General features: G+C 52.0%; 7 protein-coding genes across 7 annotated transcripts; 3 read left to right on the top strand and 4 right to left on the bottom strand.

Moving 5' to 3' along the window:
* Nucleotides 1-469: 469 nt before the first annotated feature.
* On the bottom strand, nt 470-1717 carry PMZ80_004207 (uncharacterized protein; the record flags this gene model as incomplete). The annotated part of the gene is made up of 1 exon (XM_064872633.1): nt 470-1717. The coding sequence occupies one exon, from the start codon at nt 1715-1717 to the stop codon at nt 470-472; it is 1248 nt and encodes a 415-aa protein (XP_064731291.1).
* A 345-nt stretch (nt 1718-2062) lies between these two features.
* On the top strand, nt 2063-4594 carry PMZ80_004206 (uncharacterized protein; the record flags this gene model as incomplete). Its single annotated transcript, XM_064872632.1, has 1 exon — nt 2063-4594. One exon carries the CDS (start codon nt 2063-2065, stop codon nt 4592-4594), a length of 2532 nt encoding a protein of 843 aa, XP_064731290.1.
* Nucleotides 4595-5020: 426 nt separating this feature from the next.
* PMZ80_004205 (uncharacterized protein) lies at nt 5021-5512 on the bottom strand (the record flags this gene model as incomplete). The annotated part of the gene is made up of 1 exon (XM_064872631.1): nt 5021-5512. One exon carries the CDS (start codon nt 5510-5512, stop codon nt 5021-5023), a length of 492 nt encoding a protein of 163 aa, XP_064731289.1.
* Nucleotides 5513-6469: 957 nt separating this feature from the next.
* On the top strand, nt 6470-7960 carry PMZ80_004204 (uncharacterized protein; the record flags this gene model as incomplete). Its single annotated transcript, XM_064872630.1, has 1 exon — nt 6470-7960. One exon carries the CDS (start codon nt 6470-6472, stop codon nt 7958-7960), a length of 1491 nt encoding a protein of 496 aa, XP_064731288.1.
* An 881-nt stretch (nt 7961-8841) lies between these two features.
* On the bottom strand, nt 8842-10206 carry PMZ80_004203 (uncharacterized protein; the record flags this gene model as incomplete). The annotated part of the gene is made up of 1 exon (XM_064872629.1): nt 8842-10206. The coding sequence occupies one exon, from the start codon at nt 10204-10206 to the stop codon at nt 8842-8844; it is 1365 nt and encodes a 454-aa protein (XP_064731287.1).
* Nucleotides 10207-12503: 2297 nt separating this feature from the next.
* CAR2 (ornithine aminotransferase) lies at nt 12504-14105 on the bottom strand (the record flags this gene model as incomplete). Its single annotated transcript, XM_064872628.1, has 2 exons — nt 12504-13502; nt 13557-14105. 2 exons carry the CDS (start codon nt 14103-14105, stop codon nt 12504-12506), a joined length of 1548 nt encoding a protein of 515 aa, XP_064731286.1.
* A 547-nt stretch (nt 14106-14652) lies between these two features.
* Nucleotides 14653-15333, top strand: RIB4 (lumazine synthase; the record flags this gene model as incomplete). The annotated part of the gene is made up of 1 exon (XM_064872627.1): nt 14653-15333. The coding sequence occupies one exon, from the start codon at nt 14653-14655 to the stop codon at nt 15331-15333; it is 681 nt and encodes a 226-aa protein (XP_064731285.1).
* Between the last annotated feature and the right edge of the window lie 81 nt (nt 15334-15414).

The following is a 15414-nucleotide window of genomic DNA, read 5'->3' as shown; positions in this document are numbered from 1 at the left end:
AGAGGGCTTTCCAGGAGCCAGACGAGTCGTGATACAAGCTTCTCCGCACTGGCATAGAGTCACTTTGCAATATGGATGTACAAGGAGCCGAACTTACCAGTGATCGAATCTCCAATCCTTGGCAGAGCTTCACGCGTTTCGGTCGCGTCTTGTAATCACGTGATCTGATACGAAGCTCAAATGGTTTCTGCTCTCCGTCGCTGCCGTATTGTCCTCTACATCTTCTGCCAGCTTGAGCGATTGATATCTGCGCACCCTCATGGCGAACATGGTGCAAAAAGATCTACACAACTTTACTACTCGTTGTGCTACAAAGCTGACTGGCTCATTTATGTACCACCGACCCCAAGGTCTCACATCCTAACCAGCAACATAGCTGTGACATGAGCGTCCATCACCCGCCACGCACTTTCAGCTCTCTGTCTGCACCGAATGGGACCGCAGCTCGAACCATGACTTTCTCCTAGTCTCAAGTCGCGACGACTTCAGCCTCCGCTGCGCTATTATTGGTCTGGCTATCCGACTGCAAACCCTCTTGGTCGCCGACCTGAGCAGACGTTGAGCTTTCAATTGTCCTTTCCAGTTCCAGAGAGTAACAGCCTTCCGTGGCATAAATGCAAGTCTTGGCCTCGTTGCCATTGACCCTTTGTTTCACATCTTGGTATCGGTTCCACCAACCGGAGTTTCTAGTATGAGGCATCAGACCCCACGCCACCATTGACTCCTCCATCTCTGGCTCCATATTCATTCTGGCATATGCGTGTGAATGTCTGTCATCAGTGTCATCGATGAAGTTGTGCGCCACAATTTCAAACTCGAGCACATTTCCGATTCTCAGTTTCGCTTCTTTTGTACACGCCCACCGTGGTCTGCACAGCAAGAGAACTGTTGAAGCTATCATCGAGGTTATGCAGGCTGCCTGATACAATAGACTTGTTGATCCAAGTGTGACGGCATGCCCCGCGACCATCACCCAGCATGTTCCTCTTGAAACGTCATACAACTTTGGTCGGAGCAACCTCGGCAACGTCAGCAAAGACAGGACATGACCTCTTTGAGCTTCGATCCGGACAGATTTGCCAGATGGCAATGCTAGCCACACATCGCATTCCTTGTGATTGTGAGCGGTGTGTGGCTGGCGATAGTATCGTAGCACTACCTGGTCGACGGCAGCTCGCATCTGGGTCAGACTGATGGTTCGGCAGACGACTGTACCAATAAGGCAGATTACGTTGGTGAGATGAATCGCCAGACCGCTATCGTCGACGTTGCGCGACTGTGTCGCCAGACATAGCAGGATCCCTGCTAGTAAAATGGCAGGAACCATGAAGGGCCATTCTTTTGGAAGGGAATATGAGCTGGATGTCGCCGATCTCTGGTGTATGCGAATCTTCGTCGACGCATATTGCAGTCTTTGATGCTCAAGCCAATGGGTGAACCAAGCAGAAACATCGAGTGCTTCAACGCCGTCGGTAAGATTGAAGAGTCGATAGCCTGGTAATGGCTTCGCAATGGTGTCAGCAGCCACGACATTTGCTGCGAGGAAGGGTAGGTATTCGAGGTATCCATTGTGCGTGAGCTGACCGAGCGCGTAGTCGACCTCCTGAAGTCCGAGCAATGTGATGAGACCAAGTGCGTCTAACTTGAAGCCACTCCACTCATACACCTTTTTCCACGACCTCTGGCTGAGAGGTATTTGTGAAGCTATTGCTGGCATATTTAGTGGCAATCGATGCGGATGGCAAAAGGTCAATGCAGCTTCCCACCGCCAAGGAAAGTGTTGACCGCAACATCATAAACCCAGCTAGAAGTACAAACTATGCGCTTTGTGAAGCACATCGGGAACTTTCTGCTTGCTCCTGGATGCTGCTTGATGTGTATGGGGGGCGAAACAAAGGTACGACAAGCTGCCCTCTCTGTTCGGCGGTTGCCTTCAGGCAGTGGCTTGTGAACAATGTCAACCATGTCGATAGCACAGATGTCAGAGATTCATCGTTGAATCTCGATCAAGAGCTCACTATATTCTCCTGCACTAACTTTGCCCAAAATCTTTCAGTACAGCATGGATTGGATTCCGCGCCCGGCTAAGACAGTCCGCAAGCTACCAGAAGTGCCGTGCCTAAGCGAAGAAGATTATGACCACGAAGAATGGCAATCATATCCCGAAAGACAGGGCTACCAGCCTCGTTCGGCCGAAGCTTGGATCAACTTCTTCCAGAAGACAACAGCAGCCTTCAGTGCTTTTGTCGAAAGATGGTTATTCTGGGGCGCACTGGAGCATATACTGGACAAACACCTCGCCATCGAGCATTACAAGCGACCACTACCCAGTGGCGATGGGTATGTGACACGAATAGCGACCCTCATCCAGCAGGTCTCGCCAGGAACGATGTTACGGTCTCATGAAGAGAGCTTCACGACACATATAGCGTTCGCTGTACCGTGCCACGATCGTCATCTCCTTGGTCGCACGAGTCGTCAAGCAATGGCAGAAACCATGACTCTCCATCGCTTCTGTCAGATTCACAGTGACAGATTCAATGATACTCGGACGCAGGAGCTATTCCTGGCCATTTGCATGCTACACGAACTGACGCCCTCCGAAAGCTCGAAGAAATTATGGCGATCGGACAATCCAGAAGTTGACTTCCAGGAGTGGATGATGTTCGGTGCGACCATTTTACAACCTATGCACAGCAAGGTCAGCGAGAATCGCCTGCTACAGCTTGGTTGGTGTCCTTGGGAAGCTCACATGCTCTCCTCGAGATTTTCGATGCCAGTTTGCTTCTTCCTCAGCCAGATGCAACGTCCAGACTCACACAATGTACACGAAATCGAGCACATTGAACGGGGGCTTGCACGAAGGAAGAAGGATGCTGACGGTGAGTCCAGGACCTTTTGTACTAATAGGAGCTGTAAGTGGAAGAGTATCAATCAGGAAACCTACCGCACAGCTCATCTACACAAGGTACTTGGGCATAAACTGCGCGGAGTTCCTAAATATCATTGCGGCGGATGCACAGAGCTTTCGGTCGACCTCCAGGAACTTGCTCGCATCTTGCACGCGGGACACTTACCACTACTGAAAGTCGATGACATCGGCATGCACGGATTCAGATTGCAGCTGTATGGGTATGGTGGGCAACAACACCCTAGATATATTGCATTCTCTCATGTATGGTCCGATGGGCTTGGTAATCTAGAAGGAAACAACATCCCGGTCTGTCGCTTGCTGCATATCAAAGAGATCATTCAAGATGTGAACAGCCTGAGACGACACGCAGGACACCAAGACGTTCCATACTTCTGGCTGGACACGTTGTGTGTGCCTCCTGATACTGCCAACGTTCCCAATGTTCAATCTCTGGCGATGCACAAAATGCGGGCCACCTACTCGGATGCCAGGCTGGTCGTGGTACTTGACAAATGGCTCACCGAGACATCGACTGATCGAATGACAAGTACCGAAAAGCTTGCAAGACTCATTTGTTCCCCTTGGACACGCCGACTGTGGACCTTGCAAGAGGGCTGGCTTGCTCAGAACCACTCTCTCTTGTTCGAATTTGAAGATGAGGTTGTTAACAGTGACATTATATTTGTTCGCCTCAAGCGGTCGAAGTGGCCACTCGCCGAGCAGAGTCTCACGTCGCATGTGCTTGGCCGATACGTGGAGCTTCGGTACTGGTTCACTGATGAAGCACTGACCAAGCTGCACGGGGACACGGACGATCGCCAGCAGGGGATCAATCCTGTGTTCTCATTACTGCTGCCATCCTTGAAGTTTCGCGCTACAAGCATGCCCGGCGATGAAGCACTATGTATGGCTGTACTGTTGAATCTTGATGTGAAGCTCATCTCGAACACGCCTCAGGACTTTCGAATGCTCGTCTTATGGCGTCAACTCAAGACGATCCCGATGCAGCTGCTGTATTGGGACATGCCACGTTATCTTCCATGTTTTGGAGCACGATGGGCTCCATCAACACTGCTAGACAATCAGAGTACGTCTGGTGAGCTGGCTTTGGGTCGTGTTATGGATGTACCACGCACATCGGCAGAAGTGACAAGTGCTGGACTACTTACGGCACTCCAAGGCATTATATTCTCAATTCCAGAGGGGCAGACGATGCTCGAGAGCGGCGGCCAGCTTAGACTTGATTGTGGTGTAAGACGCTCCTTCTGCCTCAATTCTCATCGCCTTCAGGTGCATCTGCATCACCGCTACAAACAGCCAGTTGCCCGAGTCATCGATCCGATTCGTATGCCGGTGCTTGCTCCTGCTGAGCTCGCTCAAGGAGTAGCACGACGCCTGGAAGAATGGAGCATGTCAGAGACCAAACAATTCGCCTTGATATGGCTCGAAAGATATGATGTCTGGGAGGGACCTCTTCGAGGGATTTTGGTGGCCGTTGAGCGAGTGGTATCGACGGCGTACGTTGTCGACTATATCGAGGGTGTCGATGTCGATCTCCTAGATCGAGAAGACGATTTCGAGCTTGATTGGTCCTCAGAGCAAAGTAAAGACTTTCTAACCGACGCCCCTATATTCAAAGGGAAGGAAACCTTGCCGAATCAGTTGTGGTTGATCAATTGATTGTGAGTGACCTTTCGAGCTCCACAATTTCGGTACCAGATGTAAGGATGCTATGACCATGCTTCCAGACTTATAGCGGTGTTCATCTGCCATCCCCAGCAGATCCAAGTTGAGGTTGGAAACAAGGCGGAAGATTCCATTGTGTAGCTTCATGCCAGGCTCGACCCAAGCCATGTTCTGACGTCAAGGATCAAGCCCTTTGCCTCGTCGACCATAGCACGAGGCGACGTCGTGCAACCACTGGCTCCAGTCCCTGGCACCCCATTGCACCGGACTACCAAGCCAAAAGATCTCGGCATGCCTCATGAGCTATTCTGAGTGTAGATCTGATCAGCCCTTCTGACCTCGCTTCCTGATAACAGATTTATCTTCCCACGCACTGAATTCCTTGTGGTTGCAAGTCGTCCGCCATAAAGGAGGATATTCTTAGCTAATTCCATGCTCTTGCTTCAGACATTCCTGGGCCCCATATCGGCTTTTCTCGTCCTCTCCATCATCAATGTCCACAGATTCTGCATCGTCTAGCTCCCCACCGTTCTTCTCAGCCTCCAGCGCCCTGTATTTTCTCCTCCTCTTCTTCTCCGCACTCCGATTCTTCTTGCTGACATGCTCTCTCTTCTTCTCGACCCTACTCTCACTCCCTTTCTCCAGTAGCTCTACCTTCTCAGCCAACAACCGCCGCGCGATGGACTCGTTCTGCGTACGTGAACGTGTAGCCTGGCATTTCACGACAATGCCCGTAGGCGTATGCGTGAGCTGTACGGCAGAAGATGTTTTGTTGATTTTCTGACCGCCCGGACCGGAACCTTTCAGATAGTTCTTCGTTGTTTCCTCGACAGGTACTTTGGGGCGGGGTGGAAGAGGGTCTTTCTTGCGATCGGTGGGCGTAGTTGAGAAGGCGCGGGCTATGGTGGGCATGATTATGGGGCGTGTATAGATTACATGGCGAGTTGAGATAGCTATTATTGGACGCAGAGCTGGTCCAAGCATTACTCTTCGTGTTCCGGGCTTGAAGGATTACCCAGTGCGAAGCCCAGAAAGGCATGCACCCAAGTGAAGGTCGATCAGGCTGAGGAGATTGAAGCATTTAGCTTTACGGTTGCTCAGAAGCCAGCCTCTACGAGTACGGTGAGACATGAGTGCTAGCGTAGCACAGCCGACGCTGTTGAGGCTAACTCGAAACAGTATTGACTTTCTGCCAATAGGTAAGTCAGAGATTGCAGACGTGGGCCCGCAGAGATCGTCGATATCGAATCTAGAGCTCGATCGAGGCTAGTGGTGTCGATCACTACTGTGGAGCTCAACCTTCTCGTCTACCGTATAATAGTGCTTGTTTACCCCTCCGTAGCTCAAGACCTGACAGCTACTTGCTTGTTATCACATAGTCACAATTGCTACACCTCGTTGAGATACCTTGTTCTTTTGTTGTCACTACTGGGGCAACTCTTTGGCCCCAGGCGTCGTGTTCGGGCCGAGATATGCTCCGCCACAAATGTTTCACACATCGCCGGGCTCGTCCATTTCTCGGTACCTGTCGATCACGTTCTGGCAGTCGTTTGTCGTTTGGTAAGCTCATCTACATGCTATCAAAACCACTGATGGCAAGGACCAGCCCGGAAAGCTGTACGTACTGGTAAGTCTCAGCTCAAATATAGTGGTTCGGGGAGACGACCATCATCCAACTTCGCTCACATAGAGTGTCGACGACGTTACATAGCCCACGTCTTAGCCTTGCAGGGACGCAGACTCATGCCCGGCGCATGATGAACCCAATTTCAGGCAGCTGTGTTTGGATGCCGCGTGGTAAAAGGAAGACTAGATATGGAAGTTGTTGCCTCATATCGACACAGTACAGGACAATCCTAAGTCGACGATATGCCGAACGATCTGGTTTTCGTCAATTACAATAATCCAGTACAACAACATCAGAATCAGCAACTCAAAAGTACTGCAGCATCCCATATCGGTAAATACTATCGAAATCGGTCTCGACCACTCCAGAAACAGTTCGAGTCCGGACGGAAACACACTTTGAAAACTCTTTGCAGCAAGCCGACTACCAACTCAGATGATTCGTCTCGGGTATCCCCGCCTGTACTGTTCAAAGGCAACTCAGATCCTTTCAGCTCCCATGCTCTCGACATTGATCCACGGACCTCCGGTCTCATTGCTTTTTTCAAAGGTGTAGTGCTGCCGGCGATGTCGACCGGCACTACACGTGGGTGGGTCTTCTGGCAGTCAACCTTTGCTTCAGTTAAGGTTAACATAAATACTTGCGAAACTCTCTACGATCCGCGTTTTGCACACTGCTTTCTTGCACGGGTTGGCTTCGTGGCATCGAAGCTTGCACCATCATATCTGCCCAGGACTCTGACGCTGTTGGGGAAGAGCATGTCTGCTCTAAGACAGACTTTGGCAGGCGGAGAAGACATCCTGTCGCCGGCCACCTACCCACAGGTAGTGGTATTATTCAGTATCGAGGTTTTCTGTGGGAACCAAAAAGCAGCCGCAGCCCACGGTGTGGTTCTACAATCCATCTTCGACATACAGAGACGAAAGCAACGTGTCCACTATGCTATGCTATACTATACATTATTCATGGATGCTCACTATTCGGCAATGTTCCTCGTACCACCTTTATTTGATGCAGAGTACTGGTATACATATGATCCCGACTTCTCTACTACTCAATTGGAACCCTTGCTGGAAACAGCGCATGGCACACCCGAGGAACAGCTACACGAAGCTATCATAGACGCAAGTACTCGAGACATACTGCTAGACGTTCGTCGATTAGTCCACTCGTGGCAGCAGTACTATTCCGAGAAGGTCACGTCTCCGGTAAAGGATTACGCGCACGTCTTTTACCAGGTGCTTGTTTGCCAACAACGAATCGTCGAGTCTTATCATGCAGCTTCATGCGAAGGACCGCTTTGCGACACCGCTCAGCAGTCTGTGCTTCTATCAGCATTGATTTGGTTTCGGAAACTGATATTCCAAATCAACGTATGTGGTTTCGATCTTTACAATGCCGTTCCGTCCATTCTTGAAAGGCTGCATAACAACCTGAGGTTGGTCGACGAGCAAGGACAGGCGTGTGTGGAACTAGAGCCACATACGAAATTCTGGATTCTTTTCTCGGCTGTTCAGGCCGGACGAGGCCGTGATATGCAAAACGATCACAGGTCACAATGGTTCATGCAGGAGTTGTCCAAGCAAGCGCAGAGCTTGGGTTTGCGAACATGGGAGTCGGCGGTTCAGGTTCTCAAGAAGTTCGTGTTCAGTGATTTGGTCCAGCCTCATGGTGAGACGTGGTTTCGTTGCCTTTTGGAGCTACCATCGTTGCAATTATGTCTAGATGGTTGAGTCTTTGTTCGGTTTTCGGGTACTGGCTGTCAACTAGGCGGGCGGGAGGGAAGGGACTGGTCATGCAGCGATTGTACGTGGAGCCAAGAGATCAGCACGACTCGGCAATCAAACAAAGGAGGCAATCTCCTATTCCAGACGCCGTGGTTGGATTTCATCAAGTCGGCAAGAGCAAATCATCCTCAATCGTCACTGTCGAGCGCTCAATTTCAGAACGTAGGATCAAGGCATCCCAGACAAGACCCGCGCGCTGGCAATTACAGCAGACTTCACCAAAATCCACCACACAAGGAACGCTGCTCCCTGGTTCTGCTACCAATCATGTAGCCCAAATGAACGGTTAGACATCCATATGATCTACGATCTACAAGGTATCGGGCGCGTCTTTAACAAAGGCGTGGCCCTGCCTTACGGGCAATTTGGCAGGCGCGCATGGAGCCTTTCTTGTGAAAGACACGCCCGATACCTTGTACGATCAATAGCGGAGACGAAGTCACACAACGCGATAAAGATCTTCAAGCTCGAAAACACAGAATCACGCCGCATTGTAATCGGGCACAAATTGGGCGTTTACCGAGCGATCGGGCCCAAGATCACCGCCCAGACACCAACTCCACAATCACAGCCTGGGTCGTCAAGAGCTCTGCTACCTCCAATGGATAGGTCAGATGAATTTTGTCGCAGTACACTGTACAACCGGTGGGAGACACATCACTGAGAGGAGAACTGTAGCATTTTGCGAGAATGATATACTTCGAAATCGTGATACTCAGGGAACACTCCACTATGAAAATATCATGGAAGACTTCATTCAAAATATGCAGATGAAGGAACGACACATGACCTACCGGGAAGGTGGCCTCGAATAGTCCACCAACGACTTACCTCCGATAGCCACGCACCTTATGCCTTGGCCTACTCTTACTTCTGCTCCTATCCCTACTCCTACTTCTATAAATACGAGTCCTCGGATCCCAATCATCCTCCCAATGGACACTCCGGCTCCTCCCTCTTGACTGATGTCCGTGTCCATGATCATACCCGTGCCCGTACGGGTCATACTCATACCCCTGATATTGACCCCTTCCACCACGCCCACCCGTCTCACCGTTCCCATTCGTCCGCTGCGCACCCCGATAAACATATCTCCCCTCCGTCTCAGCCCACCTATTCTCTTCCCTCCCCTTTCCACACACATGTCCCTGCTGGGTATCTCCCCGTCGACAAAGCAACAACTCCCACATCTCCACCTCCTCACCCCCAACCAACCTCAACGTCCTCTCAACTCCCTGCACACTCACCTTCTCATTCCCCCCCTCAAACTCCACAAAAACAGTCCTCGACCACGGATACACAAAGAACGCCGCCCCGTCCTTCTCCAACCGCTTCAAACAAACCGTATTCACACCGTCGAGACCCTGTATCTCATGCCCGTGGGACGGGATATACAGCGCCTCCTTGAGACGCAAGTAATCACAGCTCCATGCGGCCCCGCGTTGGTCTGTGATTTTCATTTGGAGGGGGAGCGATGCGGTGCCGACGCCCCAGACGTGTTCACCATCCCACGTCGCATCGGCGCCACCTTGCTCAGCCGGTATCTCAGAGAGGGTGGTGAAGAGCCACGGGTTACTTATCACATGCGCCGCCTCATGATCCGTGTTCCTCGCGCAGCGCGGACAGAGGAACCACCGTGCGGGTGATTGGCTTGGGTGACGGCGGGTGAGCCAGGGGTGGTTTGCTGCGTGGTCTTGGTGGCGTTGGAGGAGGGTGGGGATTGGGGTTGGGGTGTGTGGGGGTGGGGCTGTGGGGGAGAGGGGGGAGGGTGGTGGGGTGGGATTGTCGTTGAGGTCGTCGTCGGGGTTGTAGGGGGTTTGGGGTTGGGCTGGTGTGCGTTGGGGTGGGGGGCGTGGTGTTCGTGGTGGGTGGTGAGGGTCTCTGCCTCGGTGAGGACCGCGGGGGTTATTCGGATGGGGAGTGTGTGGTCGTCGTGGGCCATCGTGGTGACCTCCGCCTCGTGGTGGACGTGGCGGACCCTGACGTGTGCTGTTTGGGTCGGTGGTGTGATGGGTGTTCTCCGGGTTGCTGTGGTGTGAATGGCCTCCTCGACCGCGGGTTGTTCCTCCTCGGCCGCGATATGGCGTGTGTGGTCTGGGTTCGTGCGGATGTGTTGGGGGTGGACCTGATGGTCTTCCTGGGTGTGGGTGGGGGTGACCTCCACGGCCACCTCGGCCTCTGAAGCGTGGCATTCGCGAATTTAGGGTCAGTAGTTAGTGCTTCGAATGTGAGTATCTTAATGTTTGTACCTATCGTGTAGTGTATAGCTCAGACCTTATGTTCAACAATTGGTGAACTCTTAGGATGATTGTCAGCTTGCCGGTGGTTGAGATATTGGACTCGAAAGGAGCACCTCCGTGCGCACTAGCTCCCTCGACGCCTTTTATGAGATTGTCCGAGCTGTGGAGGCTGGAGCTAATGTTTAGACAAGAAAGCACAATGGATGCTATACTTGGTCAGTGCCACGCTTTGTTAAGGATGCAGAATTCGAGCGATACAGGCCTGATAATAGAATGTCTCGAACAAAGAAATGGCAGGCTGTTCTTTGAGACTTCGAGCATTGAGAACCCAGCAGCTGATCGACCTGCTTATCCGATCTGACATGCTACTGTTGCTGTTGGTGAAGTCATCGTGTAGCTATTTCAGGATCGGACTGGTCTGCGAGTAGATTTGAAAAGATCACCTTATGCTTCGAACATAGAACCAGTCAACAAACGCCCAAATTCAAGGTAAGAGCATGGATCTGTCTGACGATGCTCCTAACTCATTCTTTCCGTCCGCGGAGATGGAGCCTTAGTCCGTAGTCCTCGACACGCCTAGCATGTCCGACACTTCTCATCTGCCATACCGATCCCAAACACAACCACAACCCTGCCCACACAAATACAGCTCATACCCATTCCTCGTACACCCACTAAGCGGCCCCCTCACTATAGCCCTCCCCTCACCAGCCCCACGACCCGCACATGCCACCCTTGGAAGCCTCACCACCGCACTCCTCCCATTGTTCCGCACCTCACCAGTATTTCGGATACATGTGCAGACGACATGTCGGAAGCCGCGTCGGTCACAGTGTTGGGAATGTACAGCACATCATGGAGCTTGAGTGGGATGCAGGGTCCGCCGTTAGGCCGCTGGACGTAGATTGTGATTGTGCTGTAGCCGTAAATTCGGAAATTGTGATATCTCCGTCGTCCGTTGGTGAAGGTTAATGATCCAGGTAGGAAGAGGGATGAGTCTGAGCAGACGTGGCGCCAGTGGTAGTCGTCTTGGGGGTGCAGATGCCAGCGGTGGTCTGCGACCGCGTGACGGTGAGGAGGCAGGCGAGGCGGCATTGTTATGGCGTTGAGACTGTAATACACGTGATTCTATGAGGATTGGCCAGGCCGATCAGAGGCCGATTACTGGGGCTAGCGATGGTCTCGAAAGGCTTCGATATCTGGAAAAGCTTGTATATGGTTGTTGCTGTAGAGTGGGAGGAGTCCATTTCGGCGACAAGCAGGATGTGGTTTACTTATCTGTAGTGATCTCGCGTACATGGGAGACAAAATTGACACAGCTAGTCTCGGATGTCTCTTGTTCATCTGGGTCGTACTCACCTGCTTCACAACCTCCCACCTGCGGTGCTGATATTAGACGACCGCCATGGCGGTTAAGGTGGCCCACACAACCCTGATAGACTCCCCTTCATCACCGATCTGTTCCGCACAGTTTCCTCCTACTTTGAGATTGACTCTCATGACAAGTACGCGAAGTCTCGGTAGGGTGGCTGAGTCCTTTGTTTGCGGCAGCGGCAGTGTGGTGCTCTTGTTTCAAACCAACCGAGAGACCGTTCCAAGAATGTGTCTTCTGCCAGGGAACAAAGAAAGTCATGCTAGAACCAACGCTCCCCGCACTCTTAGTTCACTTTAGGACAGCACAAAGAGAACGATACAATGCTCCTTATCCATGAGGTCGACATGAGGACTTCCCGAATCGCAGCGACAGGAGGGTAGCATCGCGTGTACTAGCTCCCGACATTGTCCAGAGGGTTTTCAGGCGGTAACATGACAATTTCACCAGAGTATCATCGTCTTGAGCTTTCGTCGCATTCGTAAAAGTGATAGGAACAGAAGGTGTGCCTTGCTGGGGGAGCATTGTAAGGATCAAATCTATGCTCACGTGACGGGCATGGGACAGATTTGGAAGGTACATGGCTCGCTCTTGCTTGCTCTGGTGAGTAACGAGGAACAAAGAGTAAGGGCCAAATGGACTATGCTGGTGTTTCTCCTCGAGAGCCAGTTCATAACGACTAATTCCCGCCAAACAAACCATCCATTCAGAACCACCCTGTCTCTTTCAGTCACCTATGTCATCCTCGCAGAAGTCACATATGATGCCTACGAGATCAGTGCCCCTGTCATGCTGCAGAACCTTTCAATCCCTTCAGACGAGCATGCACACCAGTTTTGATCACAAAACTAACTCTCACGACACCCCGCTGTCCCGATCAATTCTCCAGCGTGATCCTAACACCCTTCTCCTCCGGCGGCACAACCTCATCCTCCTTCTTCCCCTTCAACCCCGGCAACTCCTTCAACGCCTCCCCAATAATCCCTAACGCCTTCTTCACCTCCTCCTCGGTAATCACAAGCGGCGGCGCAAGTCGAATAATATTCTGATGAGTCGGTTTAGCCTTAACACCCTCGTTAGCATCTGCCTTTCCATTCACGTTGTCCGTAGTCAGCGTCTCCTCCGCAATAGCATCGGATCTTCCAACATGGGCAATCTTAAGGGCTCGACCGACCAGTAATCCCTTATCTTTCAGAAGCATACATAAATCCCATGCGCTGTGACCGTTTGTCTTCGTCTCATCGATGATGATTGCGTTTAGCAGGCCCTTGCCACGGATAATGGTGATGATGTCGCTGTTGAGGTCCTTCAGACCCTGTCGGAACATCTGGCCGAGTGTCTCGGCTCGCTCAACGAGGTTCTCTTCCTGGACAATTTCGAGGGCGCGGATGGCCACGGCGCAGCCCAGGGGGTTGCCGCCGTATGTTGAGCCGTGGGTGCCGGGTTCGATGACGAGCATGACTTCTTTTGAGCCGAGGACGCAGGAGACTGGGTACATGCCACCGGAGATTGCCTTGCCTAGGGTGACGAGGTCAGGCTTCACGCCGCTCCACTCGTGGCAGAGGAGTTTGCCGGTTCGTGCGATACCTGTTTGAATCTCGTCACAGATCATGAGAACGTTGTGCTTGTCGCAGAGGGATCGGACTTCTTGGAGGTAGTTGTCGTCTGGGACGACGATGCCGGCTTCACCTTGGATTGGCTCTACGAGGAATCCGGCTAGCTTGTCGCCGTGGGCTTCGAAAGCGGCGCGGAGGGCTGGGAGGTCGTTGAATGGGATGGTTTTGCCTGTTGAGGGGCATACGGAGCCGATATTGGGAAGGTATGGGCCATAGTTGTCTCTTGATTCGGGGTCTGTTGACATTGAGATTGCGGAGAACTGCTCACGTAAGTACTTTACCTTCCGAGGACTGAGAGAGAGGACTCAGCTTACTGTTCTACCGTGAAAGTTCTCTGCTACACTGAGGACCAGCGCTTCATCCTTGGGGATGCCCTTGACCTTGTAGCCCCATTTTCTGGCAATCTTGACTGCTGTCTCAACCGCTTCCGCGCCTGTATTCATGGGTAGGACCATGTCGAAGTTGAAATACTTGGTGACGAACTCAGCAAATCGTGGGAAGACATCGTTATAGAATGCTCTCGAGCTAAGCGTTAACGTCTGTGCTTGCTCGACCAGTGCCTTAACGAGCTCAGGATGACAATGACCTTGGTTGACTGCTGAATATGCTGATAGGAAATCGAGATACTCCTTTCCTTCTGGATCCCATACTTTCGTGCCTAGTGCTCTGGCAAATACTATAGGCAGGGGGTGGTAGTTGTGTGCTGCGTATGTGTGTTCCGAATGAATTGCTTCGTCCGACGATGAGGCGTGGTATTTCGACTTGTCGAAGGTCTTGGTGTTGTTGAGGGATGCGAGTGGCTTGGTGTAGCCATTGGCGTGCGAGCCATTCTGGCTGACAGCCGTTTCAGCATGAGGGGCCATCTTATTGGTCGATATCAGGTCTCGGGGTTATACAAATGGTGGTTCTTGCGACTCGTCCTGTTCTTCAAGATATCCTGTTGCTTCTTAAGGGTTTCTTAGTTCTTATGACGAAGGGCGTCTGTGAATTTTACGATAGTAAGTCCTGGTTGGAATATCGGTCATGTGCGAAGTTTCCAATGCTCATTACACAATTGGTGGCGGAAGGCACCCCTAAAGGCAGGTCCAGTTCCGCTATGTGCAAGGTGAAGCGGGCGTGGGGTGACCCGGACGCCTAAGAACAATCTAGGAACAGTTTAGGGAGGAAATCTGTCAAATCGGAGCGGTTACTGAAGGGCTTCAATGGAAGGAAGAAGTGTTTACTGGGCACATTGTTCGGAGGTGGGGTAACCCCTCCTGCAGGCATGTCATGGCTCTCAGGCACATGTGATACAAACGCCAGGAACGCTCCCTTCGGCTGCAATAGATGCATTTGGACTAGTGATTCTCTCTGCTAGCATTGTTGACAATATCGAGTCTGCTCCTACCTATTGCCCATACACAATCTAACATGGCAGCCCTCAAAGGACCAGGCGCAGCAGAAACACACGATGGCTCCAGCCTACGCATCGGCATCATCCACGCCCGATGGAACACCACCATAATCAGCGCACTGGTAGACGGCACAAAGAAGGCCCTAAAGTCACAAGGTGTGAAAGAGGACAACATCGTGGTCGAGTCAGTGCCAGGATCATACGAACTACCTCTTGCCGTCCAGAGATTCTACGCAGCTTCCCAAGTACAAGGCGCGACGAGTGCAGTGGCAGGTGGAGTTGCGAGCATGGCGTCGGGCATTGGTGATCTGCTTGGGGGGAGTGCGTCGCAGACAGATCTGCAGGGGAGTTTGCAGCCAAAAGAGCCGGAGCAGAAGAGTAAGGATACGGGGCTCAAGCACGCGTTCGATGCGGTGATAGCGATTGGTGTGCTGATTAAGGGAGAGACGATGCACTTTGAGTATATTGCGGATGCGGTCAGCCATGGCCTGATGAGGGTGCAGCTTGATTTGGGCATTCCTGTCATATTTGGTCTGTTGACAGTGCTCACTGAGGAGCAAGGTCTTGCGAGAGCTGGGCTTGAGGGAGGTACTGGCAAGGAAGCCAAAGGACATAACCATGGCGAAGACTGGGGAAATGCTGCTGTTGAGCTGGGCATCAAGAGGAGAGCCTGGGCTGATGGGAAGCTTGCTTCGTAGAAATCAGAGATGCTCTCAAATCTATGCTTGCTCAGAAGTCTTGCCTTGGAACCGGCCACCAACGCGCCGTCAACGCCATGA

The sequence above is a fragment of the Knufia obscura genome (genome assembly GCF_036327395.1).
Source record: "Knufia obscura strain CCFEE 5817 isolate CBS 148926 chromosome Unknown scaffold_4, whole genome shotgun sequence".
In the NCBI taxonomy this organism is placed as follows: Eukaryota; Fungi; Ascomycota; class Eurotiomycetes; order Chaetothyriales; family Trichomeriaceae; genus Knufia; species Knufia obscura.
Note: the sequence above shows the minus strand (reverse complement) of the source record. Positions and strands in the feature narration are given on the sequence as shown.